The sequence below is a fragment of the Rhinoraja longicauda genome, chromosome 28 (assembly GCF_053455715.1).
Source record: "Rhinoraja longicauda isolate Sanriku21f chromosome 28, sRhiLon1.1, whole genome shotgun sequence".
Taxonomy (NCBI): domain Eukaryota; kingdom Metazoa; phylum Chordata; class Chondrichthyes; order Rajiformes; family Arhynchobatidae; genus Rhinoraja; species Rhinoraja longicauda.
In genome coordinates, this window is record NC_135980.1 from 18,725,259 (window position 1) to 18,749,638 (window position 24,380).

General features: G+C 39.4%; 1 protein-coding gene across 1 annotated transcript in view; it reads right to left on the reverse strand.

Moving 5' to 3' along the window:
• Positions 1–24,380, reverse strand: part of LOC144607203 (A disintegrin and metalloproteinase with thrombospondin motifs 6-like) — a 188,147-nt gene that overhangs the window by 124,043 nt on the left and 39,724 nt on the right. Inside the window, exons 2-6 of the mRNA XM_078423883.1 lie at positions 20,461–20,825; positions 13,829–13,991; positions 12,558–12,775; positions 9,049–9,132; positions 6,412–6,557 (exon numbers count right to left, since the gene is read on the reverse strand). Of these exons, the coding sequence (XP_078280009.1) occupies positions 6,412–6,557; positions 9,049–9,132; positions 12,558–12,775; positions 13,829–13,991; positions 20,461–20,825 (976 nt within the window). The remainder of the gene's footprint in view (positions 1–6,411; positions 6,558–9,048; positions 9,133–12,557; positions 12,776–13,828; positions 13,992–20,460; positions 20,826–24,380) is intronic.

Consider the following 24,380-nt stretch of genomic DNA (forward strand, 5'->3'; position numbering starts at 1 on the left):
CAGGACACCCGACCCCAACACAAACATCCATCACAGTGACTCCAAACACCCCCTCACTGTGATGGAGGCAACAAAACTTCCCCTCTCTTCCCCCCGCACCCACGGACAGGCAGCTCGACCCCTACCGAGGCAAACGACACGCACAGCCCCCGCAAGGGGATGGAAGGCCCCCCGGCCGAGCCGCCCCGGGCACCGAAACGTCCCGCGGCCACACCGGGCGATGTTAAGTCCAACGGCCGAGCCGCACCGGGCACTGAAACGTCCCGCGGCCGAACAGCGCTGACGATGTTAAGTCCAGCGGCCAAGCCGCACCGGGCACTGAAACGTCCCGCGGCCACACCGGGCGATGTTAAGTCCAGCGGCCGAGCCGCACCGGGCACTGAAACGTCCCGCGGCCACACCGGGCACTGAAACGTCCCGCGGCCACACCGGGCGATGTTAAGTCCAGCGGCCGAGCCGCACCGGGCACTGAAACGTCCCGCGGCCGCACCGGGCGATGTTAAGTCCAGCGGCCGAGCCGCACCGGGCACTGAAACGTCCCGCGGCCGAGCTGCGCCGGCAATGTTAAGGCCCGCAGCCGAGCCGCACCGGGCACTGAAACGTCCCGCAGCCGAGCTGCGCCGGCAATGTTAAGGCCCGCAGCCGAGCCGCGCCCCGGGGAAGAGACCTAATAAAATAAAGGTTTCCCCCCGCCCCACCCCCCCCACCCCACCCCACCCCACACCCCCACCACACACCCCCACCACACATACACAGCCAAAAACAGAAACAAAAACCATCCCAACACCGACACAAACAAAAAAAAAAAAGAAAAAAAGACAACAGACTGCCAGAGAGCCGCAGCCGTTAGGCGCAGCCAACTCCTCCCTGGTGGCTCAGTCTTTACCTCTGTATATGGGACAAGTCCCTCATTATCTGTGGGCAGGTAAGAGGCATTGGTGATCTCAGGCTTGCTACAACTACTCAGTCTTGGCCTAAGCATAGGCTCTGGCTGTCTAGGACATTTCCCGGCAGCTCATACTGGTGGTCTCAGGTTTGTCTCAGTTGTTCAGTCTTTCTCCAAACCCACAACAGGGGAACACAGCTAGCAGCAAGGTGCCCCCACTTCCTCCTCCTCCTCCTCTCCTCTCCTCTCCTCTCCTCTCCTCTCCTCTCCTCTCCTCTCCTCTCCTCTCCTCTCCTCTCCTCTCCTCTCCTCTCCTCTCCTCTCCTCTCCTCTCCTCTCCTCTCCTCTCCTCTCCTCTCCTCTCCTCTCCTCTCCTCTCCTCTCCTCTCCTCTCCTCTCCTCTCCTCTCCTCTCCTTCTTCTCTCACTGTTTTTATTCTCCCCTCTGGAGAGATTGCCTGGGTTTATAAGGAATAGGCTGACGAGATTCAGGTGGGCCAATGCATTATCAGCTAATTGAACCTAGCTGTTACCTATTTAGCTCTGGCTCAATTGCGCTGTTTGGCCTCTCCTGGTCTGTCTGTCTGTCAATGATAGGGATCAGAACAGCAGCATCCGAGGGAGTGGGCACTGTCACAATGGGTACAAGAGCAGTTCATAGGCTGTATATTCTGTGGTCTTTCTCTTTTCCTGCTAATCCAGACTTTTTCCAAAGTCAGGAGTGTGATTTAATACTCTACTTGCGTGCTGTTCATGAAAAAGTTCAATACCATCCAGGACCGAGCAACTTTGTTGACTTTCCATCCATCGTTCAAAATGATTACTATCTCCATCACTGGTCCACAGTGGCTGCAGCCTATACCAGCTACAAATATACAGCAGGTACTCTCCTAAACTAATCTGACAGCACCTCCCAAATCTGCAGCCTCCACCACCAAGAAGGGTAAAAGGTACCAGTCACTATGTGTTCTATTCCATGGGTTGTACACCATCCTGATTTGAAAATAATTATCATTCCTTCATAGGCAATGGATCTAAAATTAAAAAATTGTAATACATCTATATAATTCAATTCTATGTTTCTAATTAGCAATTCTGCAACAACAACAAAAAATCAGGAAATAGAGCATCTCCAACCAAAGGTGTTCCAAAAAATATAGAGAATCCTGATATGGAAAGTGGTGTGGATATATCCAAGGATCCAGAAATGGAGGAAGCTTACAAGTAGGATTCTACTATGAGTTTGGCATCTTATCAGTTGTTTGGATCGCATTGCTCCAAAAACATTCCAGCTCAGGGCTATTCCCCATTTTGCCAGATTGCTGGAACTCTGCAATATTGTCAGACCATGTCCCCAAAGTCTGAGAACCTATTTACAAGACCTGCTTGCAGCCAATATCCCCATGTCCATATTCTGTACCTGATTCCAAATTCCAGAAAAATGTTCAGTGCTCAAAATCCTCTCGACTTCTTTCCTAGAACTCTGATCTTACAGCCACCAAAGCCTATTCGGAACTTAGGCCACTCTCTCAATATTCCCAAAATCTAATTTCCACTGATCTCAGAATTGGCCCAATATTTCAAGAACTCTGTGATCTTTTGTGAAAATCTCCCCAGTGTTTTCAGATCCTGAGACACTCTACTCAAGCTCCACCCTAGAGCTTGTAAGATCACCCGGCACTGTAAGATCAAAACTTTTTTTCCATATGCTCCCATATCTGACCCAATTTATAAGACAGTGTCCGCTGGTTTTACAAATAGTACCCAAGAGAACGAAAGGATATTTGCTGATATAAGAACTCAATTAAATCTTCAACAGGATTGTTTCAGCACAGAAGGAGCACGCACGTAAATACATGTTAGACTTGTCTCAGACTTTAATTTGCAGTTCTGAGAATGGATATTAGATAGAAATTTTGCTGCGATTGGCAAAAATAAGCAACTGGGAAAATACAGACAAATTAGTAACATTTGCACATATGCAATGCATTTATTTTTTTGCACCAAGCCAATGAATTCAGAATATTAAAAAAACCACTTCTGACTGGTAGCCAATAAAAGGCGTTAAAAACTTAACCCAATAACTGAACCTTTTCTTTCACGTTTTCCATTTGGCTTCTTCCAGTTTTAATTAACTGTCTGTTTAATCTATTTAGTACTGAGACTCTTTTTACCTTCTGAAAAAAACCCCATACAGGGCTGATAGGAGATGGATTTCGTGCTCAAGGTGAGGGTTTCCATGCTGAAATGGAACATTTCTGTGCACTCTTTGTATTCAATGCAGGGATTGCAAACATTAATACAATATTACACTCATAAATAACCTATATAGGCTACAATAATAAATCAATTTCCTACATTAGCATTTTTGGTCAATTCTAAGTGACTTTTCAGCAGCTGACTCCTTAATTTTATTTAAGGTTTTTCAATGGCAGTGAGAAGATTTTCTTATACCTTCTTACAGTATTGCTTTTCATAATGAAGGGAAAGTGGCTAGACTTTTAGAGATCGTTGTCAACTTGCATATGAATGAATTTTAATCCTGTATAACTGAATGACATGCAGGTCTTGCTGCATACAAGCTTCAATGGCTTCATTAGCTGCATACAAGCTCCTCTGGTTCAGTCTAATTTCCAGACTGAGTTCTATTAGCACATCGTTAGTTGCATGGAATTAAGCTGATCGCTTAGATTAATTTTGAATTTTGCCTTTTGTGCTGCAGAAGCATCAACTCATTCTTAGCTTTTCCTGGTGCTGTTTATGACATGCCATTACACTCTTCTGAATGGTAGAATAGGGGATATGCCAAACAATACTTTAGAGTATGCCTTCAATGTAAAGGTACTCTAATATTTAATATACTCACGTATAGTCCACAAACAGTACTTGAAAACAATCTTTCTCATCTGCTGCAATAATATTTTCCCTTACAGGTACATTACATTTCCCTTCATGTGAAGATGTATGGAATCCAAAGGCCAGCTGACTCATTGGATACAAAACCGACTTGGTGATAGAAATAGAAGGCAGAGAGTGGAAGTGGAAAGATGCTTTCGTGAATGGAATTCTGTGACCAGTGTCACAAGCACAAGATTTTTGCTGCTTGTGATATACATATTAATGACTTGAATATGAATGTACGAGGTATGATTAGTAAGTTTGCAGATGACATGAAAGTTGGTGGTACTGCATATAGGTTGCTTCAGGCTATATCAGGAAATCGATTAAATGGAAAGTTGGGTAAACATTTTTCAGATGGAATTTAGTCCCAACAGGTTCGATGAAATATATTGTTGGAAGACAAATAGGGATAGGACATATACCGTAAAACGTAGAATGTTAAGGAATGTTGATGAACAGAGACCTAGGGGTCCAAGTTCATAACTCCATTAGATAGATAGATAGATAGATAGATAGATAGATAGATAGATAGATAGATAGATAGATAGATAGATAGATAGATAGATAGATAGATAGATAGATAGATAGATAGATAGATAGATAGAGAGAGAGAGAGAGAGAGAGAGAGAGAGAGAAAGAGAGAGAGAGAGTGAGAGAGAGAGACAGACAGACAGACAGACAGACAGATAGATAGATAGATAGATAGATAGATAGATAGATGTGAAGAAGGCATATGGTATCCTTGCATTCATAGGTATAGAATATGAGTTGAGACATTATGTCACAACTTTACACTGAGTGCATTTGGAGTTTTGAGTGCTGTTCTGGCCAGCTATGGATGTGGTTGCACTGGAGAGAGTACAAAGGAGATTCACTAGAATGTTGCCTGGATTGAAGGAGTTTTTATTATGGGGAGAGATTGGATAGGTTGGTCTTGTTTCTGTTGGAGTGAAGTCACTAAGGGGTGATAGTTACCAAGTGCTGGGGTAACTCAGCGGGTCAGGTCTGGAGAAACAGAATGGTGATGTTTCGGGTCAGGACTCTTCTTCAGATTGAAAGTAGAGGGTGGGGAGGGTGGTCTTGAAAACTGTGGAACTGGCAAGACGACTAGCGTGGAGGAAGGAATAAAAGGGGAGGAGGGAGGGGAGTAAGTGGATGTTACTTAAAATTAGAGAATTAAATGTTCATACCACTAGGTTGTTAGCTCCCCAAATGAAAAATAAGGTGCTATTTCCTCCAATTTACGTGTGGCCTCACTCTGGGAATGGAGGAGGCCCAGAACAGAAAGGTCAGTATGGGAATGGGAAGGGTAGTTGAAATGGTTGGCAACTGGGAGATCCTGTAGGCCGATGTGGACCGAGTGTAAGATTTCAGCAAAACAGTCGCTGAGACTATGTTTGGTCTCACCGATGAACAGGAGGCCATAACGGAAACACCAGACGCAGTAGAAGAGGTTAGAGGAGGTTCATGTGAACCATTGTCTAACCTGAAAGGACTGTCAGGACACCTGGATGCAGTCGAGGGAGGAGGAATATAGAAAGGTGTTGCTTCTCCTGCAGTTTCAGGGGATAGCACCTGTGGAGGCACTGGTTTGGGTGGGAAAGATGAATAAACCAAGGAATTGTGGAAGGAGTAGTCTCTGTGGAAAGTGGAAAGGGGTGGAGATGGGGATATGTGATTAGTGGCGGGATCCCTTAGGAGGTGACAGAAATGATGGGGGGTAATGTGTTGGATGTGGCTGATGGGGAGAAAGGTGAGAACCAGGGAAACTCTGTCCATGTTAAGTTTGGGGGGAAGGGGAGCGAGAGTAGAACTACGGGACACAGAGGAGATACTAAGAGGAGATACTAAGAGGTGACCTGATTGAGATATGTGAAATTATGAGGCTTAGATAGGGTAGAGTCAGAATCATCTCCTGTGGTAGAGTATCAAAAACAGGAGGGTATCAGATTAATGTGAGGAGATGGCGTTTGCAAGGAAATCTGAAGGGCAGAGAATAGTGGATATCTGGAATGTTTTACCACAGGAGGTGGTGGTATTAGACACAATCACCTCAACCTTTGGCGGGTACTTGAATTGGCAAGACACAGAAGATACAGACCTAATATGAGCAAATTAGATTAGTGCAGGTGGACAAAAAGATCAATTTGGAAACGGTGGGCCGATGGGCTGTTTCTGAATTATATGACATTGCCATATACTGTAGGTCACGCAAATAAAATATTCTCTGTTCTTGAGCAGACCTGATGGTCAGCACTATATTTTAAGTTCAAAGTCTTCATGCTGTTTTCCCACCTTTCCAACAGCTTTTCATAGACTCAATAAGACTTATGTTACCTTTCAACTCATGCCATCTTTATCAAGTACAGCTTGAAGATAGCAGTACAGAACTGATTCCCATACAATGATTAACAAATAGAACTGCTGATGATGAGACACAATATTTCCTAAATAAACCAAAACTAATATTTGAACATGCAAAGATCTTTTTCAAAAAAAAAATTGTAGTGTCCTTCTTGCTATAAAAAAAGGTAATAGGCATTTAACAGCCAGGAATTACTCCGTGAATGGTTATTTTTTCCTCATTTTTTAATGAAATGTGGTTATTTTACAGAGAGGACATACCTGGTGAGAAGTACAGCATTATCATGGTGTGCAATTCCGTTGTCAGGGATGGCATTTCCATTACCGTTGCGGGAAAGAATAGATTTCTGCCACTTACAAAAACTATCTAGTGATTTACCAGCATGATGATTTATTTCCAAGTTTGGCTAAAATATAAATAAGGGTAATATTAATAAACATTGAAGTCTCAAACAACTGTTAAATTCAAAATGCAGCTTTTCACAGCAAAAATACACTATTTTATTGAGACATGAAAGAGTGAGAATTTATTTTCATTATCTAAAAGCTTCAAGACCTGAACTCAATTGTATTTTGAATTCTGGTAATGCACAATGAGGGTGTTATCAGAAAGATTAGGAGACCAATTAAAGACCTTTCAATAGACAATAGACAATAGGTGCAGGAGTAGGCCATTCGGCCCTTCGAGCCAGCATCGCCATTCACTGCGATCATGGCTGATCATCCACAATCAGTACCCCATTCCTGGCTTCTCCCCATATCCCTTGACTCCGCTATCTTTAAGAGCTCTATCTAACTCTCTCTTGAAAGCATCCAGAGAATCGGCCTCCACTGCCTTCTGAGGCAGAGAATTCCACAGATTCACATCTCTCTGGGTGAAAAGGTTTTTCCTCATCACTGTTCTAAATGGCCTACCCCTTATTCTTAAACTGTGGCCCCTGGTTCTGGACTCCCCCAACGTCGGGAACATGTTTCCTGCCTCTAGTGTGTCCAACCCTTTAATATTCTTATATGTTTCAATAAGGTCCCCTCTCATCCTAAATAAGCCCTGTCGCTCCATTCTTTCAACATATGACAGTCCCGCCATCCCGGGAATTAACCTCGTGAACCTTCGCTGCACTCCCTCAATGGCAAGAATGCCCTTCCTCAAATTTGGAGACCAAAACTGCACACAATACTCCAGGTGTGGTCTCACCAGGGCCCTGTACAACTGCAGAAGGACCTCATTGCTCTTATACTCAACTCCTCCTGTTATGAAGGCCAACATGCCATTAGCTTTCTTCACTGCTCGCTGTACCTGCATGCTTAGTTTCAGTAACTGATGTACAAGGACACCCAGATCTCATTGTACTTCCCCTTTTCCTAACTTGACACCATTCAGATAATAAACTGCCTTCCTGTTCTTGCCACCAAAGTGGATAACCTCACATTTATCCACATTAAACTGCATCTGCCATGCATCTGTCCACTCACCCAACCTGTCCAAGTCACTCTATAGCTTTTGAAAAAAACAGCTTCCTGGATTTCTATTAACTATGTTCAAAGCTGCAGCAGTTCATCCATATCATGTACATGTCCTCCTCAGCTTATGAACACATGACTTAAGTACAGCCCACACAAGTATTTGGGAGACTGGGGATATGGATTTGCTGCTGTAACCTGGGGATTATCTGTATATCGTTTGCTGTCAAAGAAGGCTTCTTAAGATAATAGTGCAAAACCATAAATTTGTTCAGATAATTTATTAAATGGCTTTACGGCAATTCCAAATCTATGGGATGCCATATCTTCATTATTAAAATAATATCCATATTCCACATAAGATATGAATGAAACTACTTTTCACTTCCAGACTGATAATTGTTGTTGGAGGGCAACGTTTTCCATTGTATTCTGCTTTCAACTCATAAAAACATCTAACTCTACCAAGATAAATAAAAGTGATGCAGTGAAAAATGAGGTATTCCTTGGGTCCACTAAAGCTGACTTCTAAAACTGAAACAAAGCGATTGAAGAAATCTTCTGGAGTAAGAGAAATAGAAACGTGTGGGATTTAAGGATTGAATCCCAGAGCATGGTGCTTAGGCAGCCAAATTAGCCTTGCAATGACAAAGGGACACATTTTAAGGAATACGCAAAATGATTGAGCTGATAGTATACAGCAGTTGTTTGGAAAATATTAGGTAGATGGGGATAGGTAATATCATGGAGGTTAAGAAGTTAGTAGTTTAGTTTAGAGATACAGCGTGGAGACAGGTCCTTTGGCCCACTGAGTCCATGCCGACCAGCCATCATCTGTACGCTAGTTCTATCCTACTCACCAGGGACAATTTACATAAGCCTATTAATCTACAAACCCGCACAAATGTGGGAGGAAACTGGAGCGCCCGGAGAAAACCTACGCGGATACTGGGTGTTCACGACTGGTGGAGGTGGAGTAGACGTTTTCTTTTGTGGAACAAACTGAATAGTGGGGTTGACTGTTTAATAATAAGGGATCATTGATTTAAGACTTATGAGGATTTGTCCACCCTTGGATAGTTAAGCATACTTGTACCTGTCTTGCTCAAAAGACAGTGAAAATTGAGCTTTTGAATATATTTAAGGATAAAGTAGATTTCTGATAAGGAAAGGGGTAAAAGGTTCCAGGGTATTGGGGAATGTAGAGCTGAATTAGATTAGGCAGAAGGATGGAAGAGGCTTAAGGGGCTGAGTGGCCTGATTTTTATGTTCTTCTGAGGCACAGGGAATTTAGTTAATGAAGGCATTGTGACATATGAGCAAGATTAATGAGGATTTAGAGAACTGTATGAGCTGTTTTTTGGAGTATGAAATCGAGTGCTACCATATGTGTTGGAATACTTTTTCAGAAAGTGGAGTCACACAAATGATTCTTACCTGGTCATCAGTAAGTAAGATGAGTCGAGTTACAACCATATTCACAATGTTTCCTATACTCGAGTCTTGCAAAAGTTTGGCAACCTGACCTCCAGAAAACAAAACAAAACACAAACCGTCTTAAAAATGAATATAGTATAAAAAGATCATAATTGATATGAGCATTGAATTATTTGTTAATGATTATTTAACATACTGTACTAAAGTATTATAATGGGATGACTAGAAATGACATTTCATACACTTTACAAAGAGAACAAGCCGAAGGTTGAATATGAAAAAACTGGCAAATTATGGAAATCTCAAATAACTACCAATTGATTATGCATTTTCTTGCATTCTTTCAGGCCAAAAAATGTACTATTTTAATTATGGGAAATTACGAACCAAAAAAGCAACATTACTAAGAGTAGGCTTTTTTCAATTCCCTGGCCAAATAATTTAATCTAAGAATATAAATAGCCTGCTGACTGAGAAGCAAATGTGAGAAGCACCAGTGCTTGCAAATTGTAAATCTCTAGCCATGCCCACAAAACTGATCAAACATATTCAACATCATTTTAGTCCTTACATTTCCCTTAATACCTTAACATAATATGATGTTAACTGTATTAATCATAATATGATTAATACATCATCATAACCGGCTGTATATATATGATGATGATGATGATGATAATGGCCAATGTACAGTAAAGCAATAAACTGTGAATTAAATCAGAATCATTATACCAGTGCATACACGTACAGAAAAATTTCAGTACAGCACATAATGTTTTTTGAATTGTATGAAAACAAAGGAATATAAATGCGTTAAAGAAATACATGCATTAGTAAGAATTTAACAAGTGACAGGCCTTAGTCATAGACACAAACTGATATCACTGAATGTTCATATACTCCAAAATAATGAAGAGTATTGATAAGTTTGAGCAGATGAGGTAAATAAGCACTGGATTAGAGAAAATGAAAATCTTTTACATCAGAGAGTGGATACATGAAAGAAGTTTACATTAAGGAAATTGACTTAACATCAATTGTTACCCTTAAAGAGTAGCTGGTTCAATATTTAGAAAGGAAGACTTACATTTCACGATCTCAGGACATCCCAAAATACTTTACAGCGAATGAAGTGTTGTCATTGTTGTAAACGCAGCAGTCAATTTGGGTATAGCAAGTTCCCCAAAGAGCAATGTGATAATGACCAGAAAATCTGCTTTTGTAATGTTGATTGAGGGATAAATATTTGTCAGGAAACTGGGGAAATCTCCCCTGCTCTTCTTCGAAATAGTGCCATTGGGTCTTTTACGTCCACCTGAGAGAGCAGATGGGGCCTCAGTTTAACGTTTCATCTGAAGGATGGCATTTCTGACTGCAATGGAATGTCAGCCTAGACTTTAATATTCAAGTCTCTGGAGTGGAACATAAACCCACTATCTCGGGGCAAGTTTGAATTCAATACTAATTGCTATTATTTTCCTAAGGCAAGGAAAGAAACTTAGATTTCCTTGGGGGCTGACAAAGGAATGGAATAATCGTACATCAACTCTAAATCATGTAAACCTCATTATAGACTTTATCAACCCTTCAGTAGAACACTATAAACATGGAGTATGGCTGGCAAAACCTCCAAATTGTTAAAAAAAAAAGTAGCAAATGCAAACTCAGTGTTCACAACACTTTCTGTTTTTCATTGGTCTCTTTGGACCTGCAGTGCAAATGGAAATTATTTGGGCCTATATATTAATTACATGCTTAAAGTATTCCCACAATGCATGTTTTATTTCAAACATCTGGAAATGTACAGGCATATGATAGGTGAAAAAACAAGTTGATTTAAACACCTAGATATACTACAGTAATAAAACAATGAATTTTGTGAGCATTTCCCACATAAAAAACTTACACTGAACTGGACTTTTGAGAGAAAGGAATAGCAAAATTAGGTTATCGTGATGATTTAAACAATTTCTCCTGGACATGGCATAGCAGTCCCAGCCTATTGGTCATAGAAATAATTATTACCATGCCATGCAGTTTTGAAAAATTCAGAGTTTTAATGTTCATTAATGCTGACAGATGTCACTGAGTGGTCTTTGTACAAGGTGTCACTGTGGAAAATATCAATACAATGGCCAGGTCTGGGGATGGTGGGAGTCCAAAGTAGAGAATATGGGCAAAAGGAGAGGTGGCAGGTAAGGGGACAAATCTTATGGGCTCCAGTACCATTAAAACATTATTGATTGTACTGAATATGCCAATAATAGACACAACTTAGAACAACCTAAGCCAATTTCCTGGGAAATTGAAGAATAATGCCAGGGAATTCTATCATTCTGTATGCATCTGACACCAAAATCATATCAATGCTGCAAATCTATCTCGCAACCAGATGTTCCTGATCAATCTTTTAAGGAGACCTGATTTTACTTGAAATGCCATGAAATCATGTAACACTCCATAAACAAAAAAAAATCATATATGTAATACTGAAAAGTAATAGGCCAATAACCTTCCACTCAACAATTAATTTCAAACATTAAATTTCCATTTTTACCTTTCATATCCTTCAAAACGAATTGCCTTACTTGAAAGAGTTTTTGCCAATTGTCCTGTCTGCCAAATTAATGTAGTAGGTGGGGGAAAAGAGAAAATAAATCATTTAATTGCTGGTTAGATTGTCAAAGTATCCTGATTTGGGAAATGTTTCTTTATGTTTTGTAAAAGTTCTAAAAACTGAAAGCAGTAGACCAGGGAATTATGGCTCAGCTATCCCAACATCTGTTCTTGGGATATTTATTTGTGAATTTGCCAGCAGAAGTATTGGACCTTTAGAATAGAATGAGAAATTGCAAGTGAACAGCTACCATCAAGTTCAGAACTTTAGTGTTCATGCATTCAAATGCTGAAAGACCAACCTTGCTGCATTTCACAATAAAATCTGGCATGGATGAACAATCCATTTTTTTTCAATATTTAGTAGATTTAGTGCTGTAACTTTACTGACAAAAACAATATATCTTCCAATTTCGTCATTCATTTAATGTGCGAGGGAAAATTGGGTAGAGAAACATACTGAACAAATTTTATTTTAATTGCGGCATTGGGACACTTAAGAAAGATAATGTTTGATCACAAAGTTTTAGTGCACTGATCTTGCTGTATTTACCATTGTCAAGAGGAAATTTAAAATTAATTATTTCACTAACCACAACAGCACCATCCCAGTTGCTCTATCAGACCTGATGTTGAGCAAAAATGGTCAAACACATTCCTAACTAGGAAAGAAGAACTTAAAAAGCAAGTCATCTATGTTACTTCTAAGAATTTCATTCGAGATGGCTATGAGATAGATATAAGATTTTGCCACTGAGAACAAGGGAAATGTCTCTTGTAAAAGAAAAAAGGAGAAACATTTGAATAGAGTGAAGGTAGAAAAGAATTAAATGGAGTAAAAGGAATTTTGTATCTAAAATGCATTACACTGTAAAATAATGAAATACACTTACAATATTCATAACAGAAAGAATATACTGCTCAATGTCTCTCCGTCCATGGTATCCAACCATCATCTTATCTGCTACTACTAGAGTCTCTACATAATGTTCTTGACTGACAGATCTTTTCAACTGCAGTTGGTTTCGCAGTGTCTTATTAGGTGAAAGAGTCATTGATGAAGTTTGTAAATTCCTCAGCCATGAAGATCTTCCTTTACCTGGCTTCTCATCTGGAAGAGAACCAATGGAATAATTCAAAATTATACCTTGCGTGAAGAACAAGCATTATGCTAAGCAAGGGATAATTGGAGCAAGCATAATTTCAACATTGTACATTAAATCTGCAATCAGATCAATTGCATCTCTCATCTGAACACCCAACTACTGTATATTTTTAACATCAAAAAGATTTTAATAAGGCTTTTGACAAAGTTCCGCAAGGTAGGCTGCTCTGGAAGGTTAGATCCCATGGGATTCAAGGAGAGATAGTTGAATGAATAAAAAATTGGCTTCATGGAAGGAAGCAGATGGTGATGGTAGAAGGTCAACAGTCATTCAACAATCTCCGACCTTCATTCATCTCCTCCCTTACTCAATTTCCTTAATCCCCTCTCTATCAACCTTCAAATTCCTAATCATCCACAATTCTGTTGCACGCAATCTGTTCTTTAAGAATTTGTCAGAGACCTAAGTGCAAGCATTGAAACTTCTAGGCTGTTCCCACCAAAAGTCTGAGATCTGAGTTTTTTAAAAAAAAGTGTTTCTTTTCCACAAACAAATACTTATGAACATGAGCATGGTTGCATTTCATCCAGGAATATTACTTCATTACATTTTTTCCATAAGTGATGCAAAGAAATGTTAATTACATGATATCTTCTAAATTAATTTCAAATACTATCAAAATTGGTAAAAGTAATGGAAAAGTCCATCACCACAACATGCAAATCAAAGAACCTTTGAAAATAAAAGGTAAGCATCTTAAATAAAAATTTAATTTAAAGTTCGGAGAAATAACACTTACTGAATATTCCTCAAAATTTCCAGATCTATGGTTTCTTTATAGGTTAGTAAAGCCAATTTTTAAGTAGCAAGCAAATTCCTTAATCTCAAAAGCATTTAATCTGTCTTTTGGTTAGTTTGATATAATAATCAGTTTGACAAGTTTTAAACTTGACATCAGTGACAAGTTTTAAAATTTGGAATTCCATGTTGTGGACAATTTTACTTGGTCAGGATATATTAGGATGTGGCATTGTATAAAAGAGAAAAGTATGTATTACCTGAAACTCCACATGTTGAATCAATATGGCGATATTGATTTCGTAGAGAAGATCGTTTATAAACTACATGGGGGCTTCCTTCAGTGTAATTGAATTCAGCTATTTTAACAGTGGTGAGGGGCTCTATGAAGTATTCTTCGTCATCCTCAACTATTACACCATGCTAAAAGCAAAATACAGCAGTAGTTACCGCCAGTAAAATACTTATGAGTAAAACAGAATTTCTATTTAGACTTTAAAAATCCATTCTAATACATGCAGAATACAAAAAAAGTGCCCATTATCAATAACGTGGCATTATTTGGTAATATGTGACATTCTATTGCATGATTTAAAGCCACATGGAAAAGCAAACCAATAGCCTTAATGGTTTGGCAAGTACCTGCGGGAAAAGTGCAATCTGGCAAGATATCCTAAGGATTTACAAAAAAGACAAACTGTAAATATCATATTGCGGTTTGTTCAAGGTTCTAACACATCGTTCAAACTAAGGAATTGAGACAATGAATTGTGATATCTTAGAAAATATATGAATTATCAAAGCAGAAGTATTAGTGATTTTAAAGTACAACGAGTTAGCTAAATCCCTAGGCCTGACCCAATGTATCCTCGGACCTTGTGGGAAGAAACTACAGAGGCCCTTGCAGAGATATTTGACACAGGTGAACATCTGGTGGCAGTATTTAAGAAGGGAAGCAAGGACAAGCCAGGGAACTACAAACCAGTGACCATGAAGTCAGTGGTGGAAAAGTTGATGGAGAATCTGAGGGACTGGAACAAACGGCTTTTGGATAGACAAGAATTCATTAGAGATAGTCAGCATGGCTTTGTTTGTGGGAAATTGTGTCAGTCACGTGGCATCTAAGGTGAGCAAGCCAATAAGATTCAAAATTGTATTGGAGGATGGAATCAAAGAAGTTATGGAGGATTTTTATTTTGATTGGAGACCTGTGACCAGTGATGTGCTGCACAGGTCGATGTTGGCTCCACTACATTGACAATTTGGATGACAATGTAGTTAACAATGTTTAGTAAATTTGCAGAAGATCCCAAAATTGGTGGTACTGTCGAAAGCAAGGAATGATATCTTACATTACAATAGGATATAGATCGGTTGTGAAAGTGGGCCAAGTAATGGCAAATGGAATTTAACATTGACAAGTGTGAAGTGTTGCACTATGGTATGTCAAACCACGGCAGGATTTACACAGTAAACGGTGAAACCTTGGAGAGTTTTGTAGAACAGAGAGATCGAGAAGTACAGGTGCATAGTTCCATGAAAGTGCCAATTCAGGTGGAGAGAGTGAAGAATGCATTTGTCATGTCTGTCTTCACTGGGAAGGTTATTGAGTACAAAGGTTGGAACATGAAGATACAACTCTATAACTCATTTGTGAGGCCTCAAACTCTGTGGAGTACTATGTGCAGTTCTGGTCTACAAACTATATGAAGGATATCATTAAATTAGAAAGATTGCAGAAGAGTTTCACCAGGATGTATGGAACGTGGTCTTGAGCTATAGGAAGAGGCGACTTAGACCAGGAGTTTTTGCTTTGGAGCGTAGGAGGCTGAGGGCAGACCTTATTGAAATATACAAACTCATGAGGAGCATGGTTAAAGTCTCAGTCTTTTTGGCAGTGTAAAAGATTCTAAAACTAGAAGCATCGACTTAAGATGATAAAGGAAAAAATTAAGAGGGACCTCAGAAGTTTTTTTTTTCCAGTGGGTAGTCTGGATCTGGAATGAGCTGCCAGAGGAAGCTATAGAAGGGATACAATTTGATTCACAAAAGACATTTGGACAGATATATGGGTAGGAAGGGGTACAGGCCATATGGATAAAGGGATGTCAGCGAAATGCAGGCAAATGGGATCGGACCGGAATGCCAACTAAATCAGCACGGACAAGTTGGACCAAAGGCCCTGCTTCCATGCTACATAGCTCTATGACTCGATGAATCAATGAAAAGGAGCTGCAAAAGAATCAAGATCAAGGAATACAAGGTTAGATTTAATGCAACATGGGCCATTTTTGTTCAAAGCAGGAAAATTAAACATTTTAAACAATGGGTAAACAAATAAGAAGACCTGTAAATTCCACCAAACAATGTCTGAAAAACAGTTACAGTAATTTGTGATTTTCAATTAGTTGATTTACAACTTTTTATGACACTATTGACTCTTTGGGGACCATGTCTTCTAATTTTAAAGCTATTTGAATAAATGGCATGGGGATACGTTATACACTGTGCATAGGAATACACTGCATCAAAATACCATAATGTATTATGCCTTTCCTTTTCAAGTTATGGAAATCTATTCAACAAAACATTTTGCAGGAAAATATCCCTTTGTCAATTGAGAAATGACTACATTTATATTTAATGCAGTGGCTGAAACCCAATTTGTGTTTATGGAGGTCAGGGAGATGGTGCCGGGGGGGGGGGGGAGTTGCATAAGCAACATGTGTTTCCTGTACATCAAAAATCAAAGTGATTATGTTTTGGTCATGCGGTATATCCAATAAATATAGTGATCTAAACCAACAGCAAGTTCTTCAGGCTAATATCTGTTTTAAATTACATGCCCTGGACGCATTTTAATTGTACTCAGTGATGCTAATAATAAGTTACTGCATTTAACGATGTGAATGTAGGACTTCTGAAAATAAATATCTGGGATCTATTATACCAAAATCATAATTTGAAATGATAGTAATTGAGATTTAAAGAAATAATTGCCTGGAAATTGGATTGAACCCATCTTTGTGTGTTTTAAACACAGCCGGATTAAGTGTTAACAACCAATTAGGTCTCCTGCAAAAAATTGTGAACTTGTCCAAAATCAATAGAGGTACAATGGTTTACACTCGTAGGAAGTGCTATAATAGAATTTGAAAGATAGCTCGTCTGATTTCACACAACTTTGAATATATTTGCTGTGTGGCATTTAGAGATGAACAATAGCCCTTAAAGCACGCTCTGCATGGATGCTAAACATCGGGAACACAAATACTTTGCTGGGCATGAGTTTGCAGGGGTGTAAGAGAGAGAATGAGGCCCAGCGCAAATTGGAGGAACAGCACCTCATATTTCTCTTGGGTGGTTTACACCCCAGTGGTATGAACATTGACTTCTCTAACTTCAGGTAGTCCCTGCTTTCCCTCTCTATTCCCTCCCCCTTCCCAGTTCTCCCGCTAGTCTTCCTGTCTCTGACTACATTCTATCTTTGTCCCGCCCCCTTTCCTGACTTCAGTCTGAAGAAGGGTCTCGACCCGTAATGTCACCCATTACTTCTCTCCAGAGATGCTGCCTTACCCGCTGAGTTACTCCAACATTTTGTGTCTACCTAAGAGAGAGAATGAGATTGTTTCTGCAGTTAATGTGAGATATACATCAGTAGGAAGACCAAGTTAAGAGGCCCAGAACACTTGCTAGGTCTGCCATAAAAACTGTGCATGGGAATACTACAGTGGTCTCCTTCAGGAGAGAGAATCACCACACCATACACCAATGTTAAAAGAAATTTTATGACTGCAGAAGATAGGTCAGTATGATCTGAACATAGTGGAGACCTTCAAAGTACACATGTTTTATGCAGAGATCTGAGCTCTTTAAATGACGTAACACTAAGAAATCCAAATGTAATAATCCATTAAAGTAAATGGAGGAGGGAACTATTAATGAATTAATCTGCCGGCCAATCAATCAATTAATTAATTAATTAATTAATTGCAGGCCATGGAGTCACAACAATCTTCATCACTTGCATTCTACACCAAATCATTTTATCTTAATAAAAGCACAATTAATTATTCAATCAATTCAATTAATTGTGCTTTTATTAACAGAAAATTATTGGTGTAAAATGTATATGATGATTATTGTGACTTCATGGTTTGCATTGGGGAATTTGTAAACCTTATCAAAATCATTCTTCCAATAGGAAGTTTCTCATATCCCATGTGGTCAATGCCCGGCTCCTTTCACAACAAAGGAAATGTTGTGGATTATGAGCACAAACATTTCATAGGGAGTCATCTTCTACTCCCTTTCAGCCTCTGCCTCACAGACCTTACACTCCAAATAAAGGCTACGATCTCATTTGCCAGGTTGTGCAATATGCACCAGATAGCAATAAAGTCTCCCCATTTTATTCATGTGTGAAATATGTCACCCACAGACTGCTGCAAGAAACAAAATCTAATTTTGTGGTCAGTGGCATTCTCGTTACTTTTAGGCATTTTGCCTAGCTCTCATAGTATCTGCACAGCTGCTGTTGTAGGCATGAAGAATCAACAGAGGAGAGGGTAACCAGTGCTCCCCAGATCTATCCGTAAGGGCAGCTGGCAGTACAGATGTCCAGCATAAAATAATCTTATGTGTTTCCTGGAAGTATGGCATTCACCATGAAGAAATTCTTCACATAACTCACAAGCACCAGCACACTAAGAGTGAAACCTTTTCCTATTCATAAAAGGTCTGATTTATTATGTGAGTCCTCATGTGCATATGTTTATAAGCGATCCCAAGATGTGACCTGTTACTCAATGAAATTGAAATGGAGGAAATAGTTTATTCACAAATAAAGCCCACGTGACCTCTTCAATCCAATGGTGAGCAGCAAACTGCGAGTCATGGCAGACATCTGCTGCAGCCATGTGGAAGGATCCTGTGGCAAAGAAATTAAGAGTCAATGTCTTTGACTTCCAAAGAGACCACAATCTAGGCTCCAGAATTTGTTTAAGGTCTTGCCATAGAATGGCATATCTCTCAGTGATATGAAAGCCTGAGGCTGTTAATGCATTGCTCATCAGCGAGACATCCAGAATGCGGCATCTCTGAAGACTCTGTGAGAATAAGCTTTTTGCTAATGCTCATTCTTTCCCTACTACTTGAAAGCCTTTGATCCACCCCAGGGCCAGCTACAATTGTGCCTCCACTAATGGAATGCTGACAGTGGTTTTACTATTAAGGTACCCATGCAATGATTATATCAGCAGCCAAATGTTTGAAAAACATTATTCTATTATTTGTATAATTTGTATCCAATTTCTAGGCTTTCGTGTTGTAGGCAATAACACCTTTGGTGCATGATAATCATCCATAAGGAAGATGTAAATGTTACTACTCGATAGTGATCTGGCTTGCAAAGTAAGCAAAGTATTGGAACGGAAAGTTTGAAGTCCAGGATTCCTGCTCGAAAGTCAGTGCAGTTCATAGATACAGTTTCCAGGTAGACAGAGAATGCAACAGAATAAGCTGCAGAACCCAATAGGTTTGATCTCTGGCCCAGTGAATGGAGAATGGGGGTGGAAGAAGCACTCCTGCTCTTCCTAGCCTACATGTAATGCTGCAAACACACTTATCTTCTGTCTAAAACAGTCCTAGCCTTTCTGAAGCTGCTGGATTTCCAAAGGCTTCAGAGATCCAATCACCCACAATAACACCTGCAAGTTAAATCAGAGGCATTCATTCGTGCTAACTGGAATTGTCAACCAATCTCACGAGAATCATTGGCATCACTGAAACACTGTAGTGGTTGTTGCAGACTCCCTTCAGTTTTCAAATATTTAATTTCCATTTTCTGGACCTTCGCATACCAAAAAGCAGATTTTATTATACTTTATTATATCACATGTGGGTGGCACAGTGGCATAGCTGGTAGAAGTGTTGTCTTGTAGCGGCAAAGACTCTGTTTGATCCTGACCTCGGGTGCTGACTGTGTGGAGTTTGCACATTCTTCTTGTGACCATGTGGATTTTCTCTGGGTGCTCTGGTTTCTTCCTACATCCCAAATTTGTGCCATTTTGAGGGTTAACTAGTGTCTGTAAAATTGGCCTAATGTGTCGGGAGTGGACGAGAAAGTGGGATAACATTGAGCTGGTGCGAATGTGTCATCAATGTTCCATGAAGACTCGGTGAGCCGAAAGACCTGTTAACATGCTGTATCTTTAAACTAAACTAAACACATTCTAAAAAAGGCAAAAAAGCACTTTACTTTTCCTGGACTCTGAGAAAACCAAATCCATGTTCAAAGTAACAGATACCGCAATTACTTTGATCAGCAATGTACCAATTTTTGAAACATTATCTCCAAAGCAGTCCTTATCAAATTTAAAAAAATCAAGAAACTACAGATGCTGGAAATCTGAAAGACATTGCTGGAGATACGTAACAGGTCAGGCAGCATCTGTGAATGGGAGAAAAAGGGAGAAAACCTTTCATTAGAATGTTTAAATTAATAACGTATAACTGAGGCCACTGAAAGTCAGAGTACATTGTTATGCTGAATTAAATATCTATATTGCCAATATGTGAAGGGGTGAGAAATGTGCATTAGAAGAACAAGCGTAGTTCATTTTATAATAATAAGGGCAAATATTTTTGTTGTTTATTTATATCCTTAACACCAATTTAAGGCATAATTTCATTCTTCGGATTAACAATTTATATGAGAAACAGCAACACAATTTCATCCCAATTTTGGCCAAAGTATACCCTGCTAATCGTAGCTGGTTACAAAGTTTTTTTTAAAAACTGGAGTTAAAATGCATTTTATGTCCCCTTAGGTGCAATAAATAATCCTAAAAACTGCATGATTGAGTTTGTAACAGAGAACTCAAAAACTTACCAATCCATTACAGTTACTCAAGGCAACTTTTGTGACTCCCTGGAGATCACTTAAATGTCCCAAAAAATGACATTCATCCATATAATCATGTCTCCATTCTATGCCATCTTTTTTCCAATATTCTACAGTAAAATAATCTGATACAAGATTAACGTGTAAAGTCAAGTTTAAAAGAAAGTGCAATCCATGTGAAGATACTTTATAAAAAACTTGCTGCTCAACTGGCTCATGTTGAAACGCAGGAAAGCTTCTTTTTGATCGCAGTTCATGGCTACTTTTTACATTATAGCTTAGGAAGTCTCCATTGTGGTCTACTCGAACTGGAATTGCTATTTCATAGTGCTCGAGAGTTGACAGGAACTCTTCTGTATTAAAACAAAAGTTTGTTATTCAGTTACAGATGTCATCATCTAATCATTTTCCCTTATTAAAAACTTGCAAAAAGATGGTTTTCCTGTTGTGAAGGATTTCTTTATTGATTGTCCAATAAATATATACTCTTATCCTTTGACAATATTCTTTAAATTGAAAGAGATTAATTATATGGACCATGGGTTATTTAAAACCTGTTCCATACTTCTCCATCACAACTGATGACAGTTTATGGGCTATTGCAGGAAAGATTCTTCAGACAGAAAATTCTAGCTATCATATTCCATTGGCACATCGTGTTATTTGCCATCTAGTTGTGGACAAACTCCTAACCAGATATATGTTCATATATTTTTCATCCTTTACTGTCATTGCAATACTTAGCACTCGCATTAAACAAGGAAAGTCATTAAGTTGTGACTTCCTTGTATCCTCATTAAGTTTAGATATTGTTGTACATCTTTATTCAGCACAAGTTAACCATGCCGGTAAAATGGTATGGTATTGAACCTATAGCATTTAGAGAAACATTTACATAACACGTTCTATAAACAAATTACAAAGTTCCAACATATAACTATTTAAATTTAGCAATTCAGTTATTACTCAAAGATTTTATTTGTACTTCCATCTTTCAAAAAACAATTTTATTATGAAAGTATATCTGTAAATGTATGTCTTGTTAAGCATAATTGGTGCTCATTGCTGTGACAGCCACAATTTTAGGATTATAGGACAAACAGAAATTTTAAATAAAAAGTAATCTCTGACTATAAATCTTGTTAGGATTACATACCAAAGTTGACTTATGGAAACATTTTTCATGACAAGAAAAATCAAATATTATTTTCAATATGGTGAAATCTGATACGAGATGTACCAGCAGAAAAAATATTTGTAGAATGTCAAATTTAAAAACTATCATTGATAATATTAAAGTGACTCTTCACCATGGCATATAGTCAACCAGCAAGAGAAAGAAATGCAAGCTACTAAGGGGAATTATTTATTTGAAATAAGATCGTATAAAAAATAGCAGACTACCTATAGTTTTTCCATTGTTTGTGAAATCTACATTCTACAATCTACGATAAGTATCCCTGAGAACACAATCAAAGTTTGCATCCATGATTCCATAATCAAAATGGTCATTCTGGTGGTCAATGACTACAGGGCACAACTATGCAAATACAGCAAAAATCACTGTGAATTTAAGACATTTGGAGCTACCAGTGGAAAATCCTTGAACAAACCATTCAGCATATGTTTTACATGTTTGGAATTGTACTGTTTGGTTTCATCGTACAATATGAGAAACGGCCGTTTAGCCACACAGTTCAAGATAACATAAATTTACTATTTTTCAATTTTATAGCTTTAAAAATAAACCTTGCTAGTTCACCATAACCCTATCCATACCAATATATTATCACCTCCAATCTCAACTCATCTTACCTTGAGCAGTGACCACTATGCTTGGGTTCCCCCCACCAAAACAAAATGCCCATTAACTTCTCCCAACTTTCGTAACTGATATATTTGTACTTCAAAATTCCTGTTTGCCTCCCTATATAAATTCATACCTTCAATGTCCCCTCTCCTTTAATCCTACCAAAGTGTGCTGGGTTTAACTTCCAGTTGCATATAAAAAGAGAGTAACTGAAGTAAAAGTTGGTACCTTAGAGAATAAAATTGAGAAACCAAATGGCAGTGATTCTAAATAATTATTTTAGATTAATTATCACAGAACGATTAACAAAAACATTACAATAACACTGAAGAATCAAAGGACTAAAGGAACGAAAGAGAATAAAATAATCTCTATCACCATAAGACGACTGGAAAACTATTGGGTTGAAGACTGACAAGACTGGCATTGATGGATTCTTTTCGAACCACTACCAAACTTCTTACACTTTCCTTTACTCCACCTCTCTGTTTTCAGAGCTGAAGTTAGCCTTTAATCTAATTTGCTGTTTGTCTTCTGACGGCGTCATCTGACATTATTCAATGGTGTATTGAAGGCTTTTTAAAAGCTAGACATCCACTCGTCTCTCTTTTATCTTTTATATCTTTTTAAATCGATGTTTTGCTTGTTTAATCTGTGTTTCAACAATGTCTGGTTGGCTGAATTGCCCTTAAGTTCACAACAGAATTCAAAAGCTGTCTTAAACTGAAGTTTAGATAACATTTCTTAATTTCCATTAAGGAATTAAAATTTCCTTGCTCTGTGCCATGCTTTCTCCACCCTCATTTTCAGCTTCTGAAGGAGCTTCTTTATTTAAATAATCTTTTACTGTTATAGTTTGGAACACACATGATTAGAATATACCTCCGCTACATTGACGACTGCATTGCTGCTACCTCCTGTACCTATGCAGAACTCACTGACTTCATAAATTTCACCACTAATTTCCATCCTGCTCTTAAATATATTTGGACCATCTCCGACATCTCCCTACCGTTTCTGGATCTCACCATCTCCATCACAGGAGACAGACTAGTGACCGACATCTACTACAAACCTACTGACTCCCACAGCTATCTTGACTACACTTCTTCCCACTCTGTTTCTTGTAAAAACTCTATCCCCTACTCCCAATTCCTCCGTCTACGCCGCATCTGCGTCCAGGATGAGGTGTTTCATACTTCGGCATCAGAGATGTCCTCGTTCTTTAGGAAACGAGGATTCACCTCTTCCATTATAGATGAGGCTCTCACTAGGGTCTCCTCTATATCCCACAGCTTTGCTCTTGCTCCCCCTCTGCCCATTCGTAACAAGGATAGTCCCCCTTGTCCTCACCTTCCACCCCATCAGCCGTCGTATATAACAAATTATCCTCCAACATTTCTGTCACCTCCAACGCGATCCCACTACTGGCCACATCTTCCCATCTACACCCCTTTCTGTTTTCCGCATCGACCGTTTCCTCCGTAACTCCCTGGTCCACTCATCCCTTCCTACCCAAACCACCCCCTCCCCAGGTACTTTCCCCTGCAACCGCAGGAGATGCAACACCTGTCCCTTTACCTCCCCCCTCGACTCCATCCAAGGACCCAAACAGTCTTTCCAGGTGAGGCAGAGGTTCACCTGCACTTCTCCAACGTCATCTACTGTATCCGCTGTTCCAGATGTCAACTTCTCCACATCGGTGAGACCAAACGCAGGCTTGGCGATTGTTTCGCTCAACACCTTCGCTCAGTCCGCCTTAACCAACCTGATCTCCCGGTGGCTCAGCACTTCAACTCCCCCTCCCAGTCCCAGTTTAACCTTTCTGACATGGGCCTCCTCCATTGTCACAGTGAGGCCCAACGCAAATTGGAGGAACAGCATCTCATACTTCGCTTGGGCAATTTACATCCAAGCGGTATGAACATTGACTTCTCCAACTTCAGATAGTTCCTCTGTCCCTCTTTCCTCTCGCCCATCCCAGTTCTCCCACTGTCTTCCTGTCTCCTACTACGTCCTATCTTTGTCCCGCCCCCTCCACTGACATCAGTCTGAAGAAGGGTCTCGACCCGAAATGTCACCCATACCTTCTCTCCTG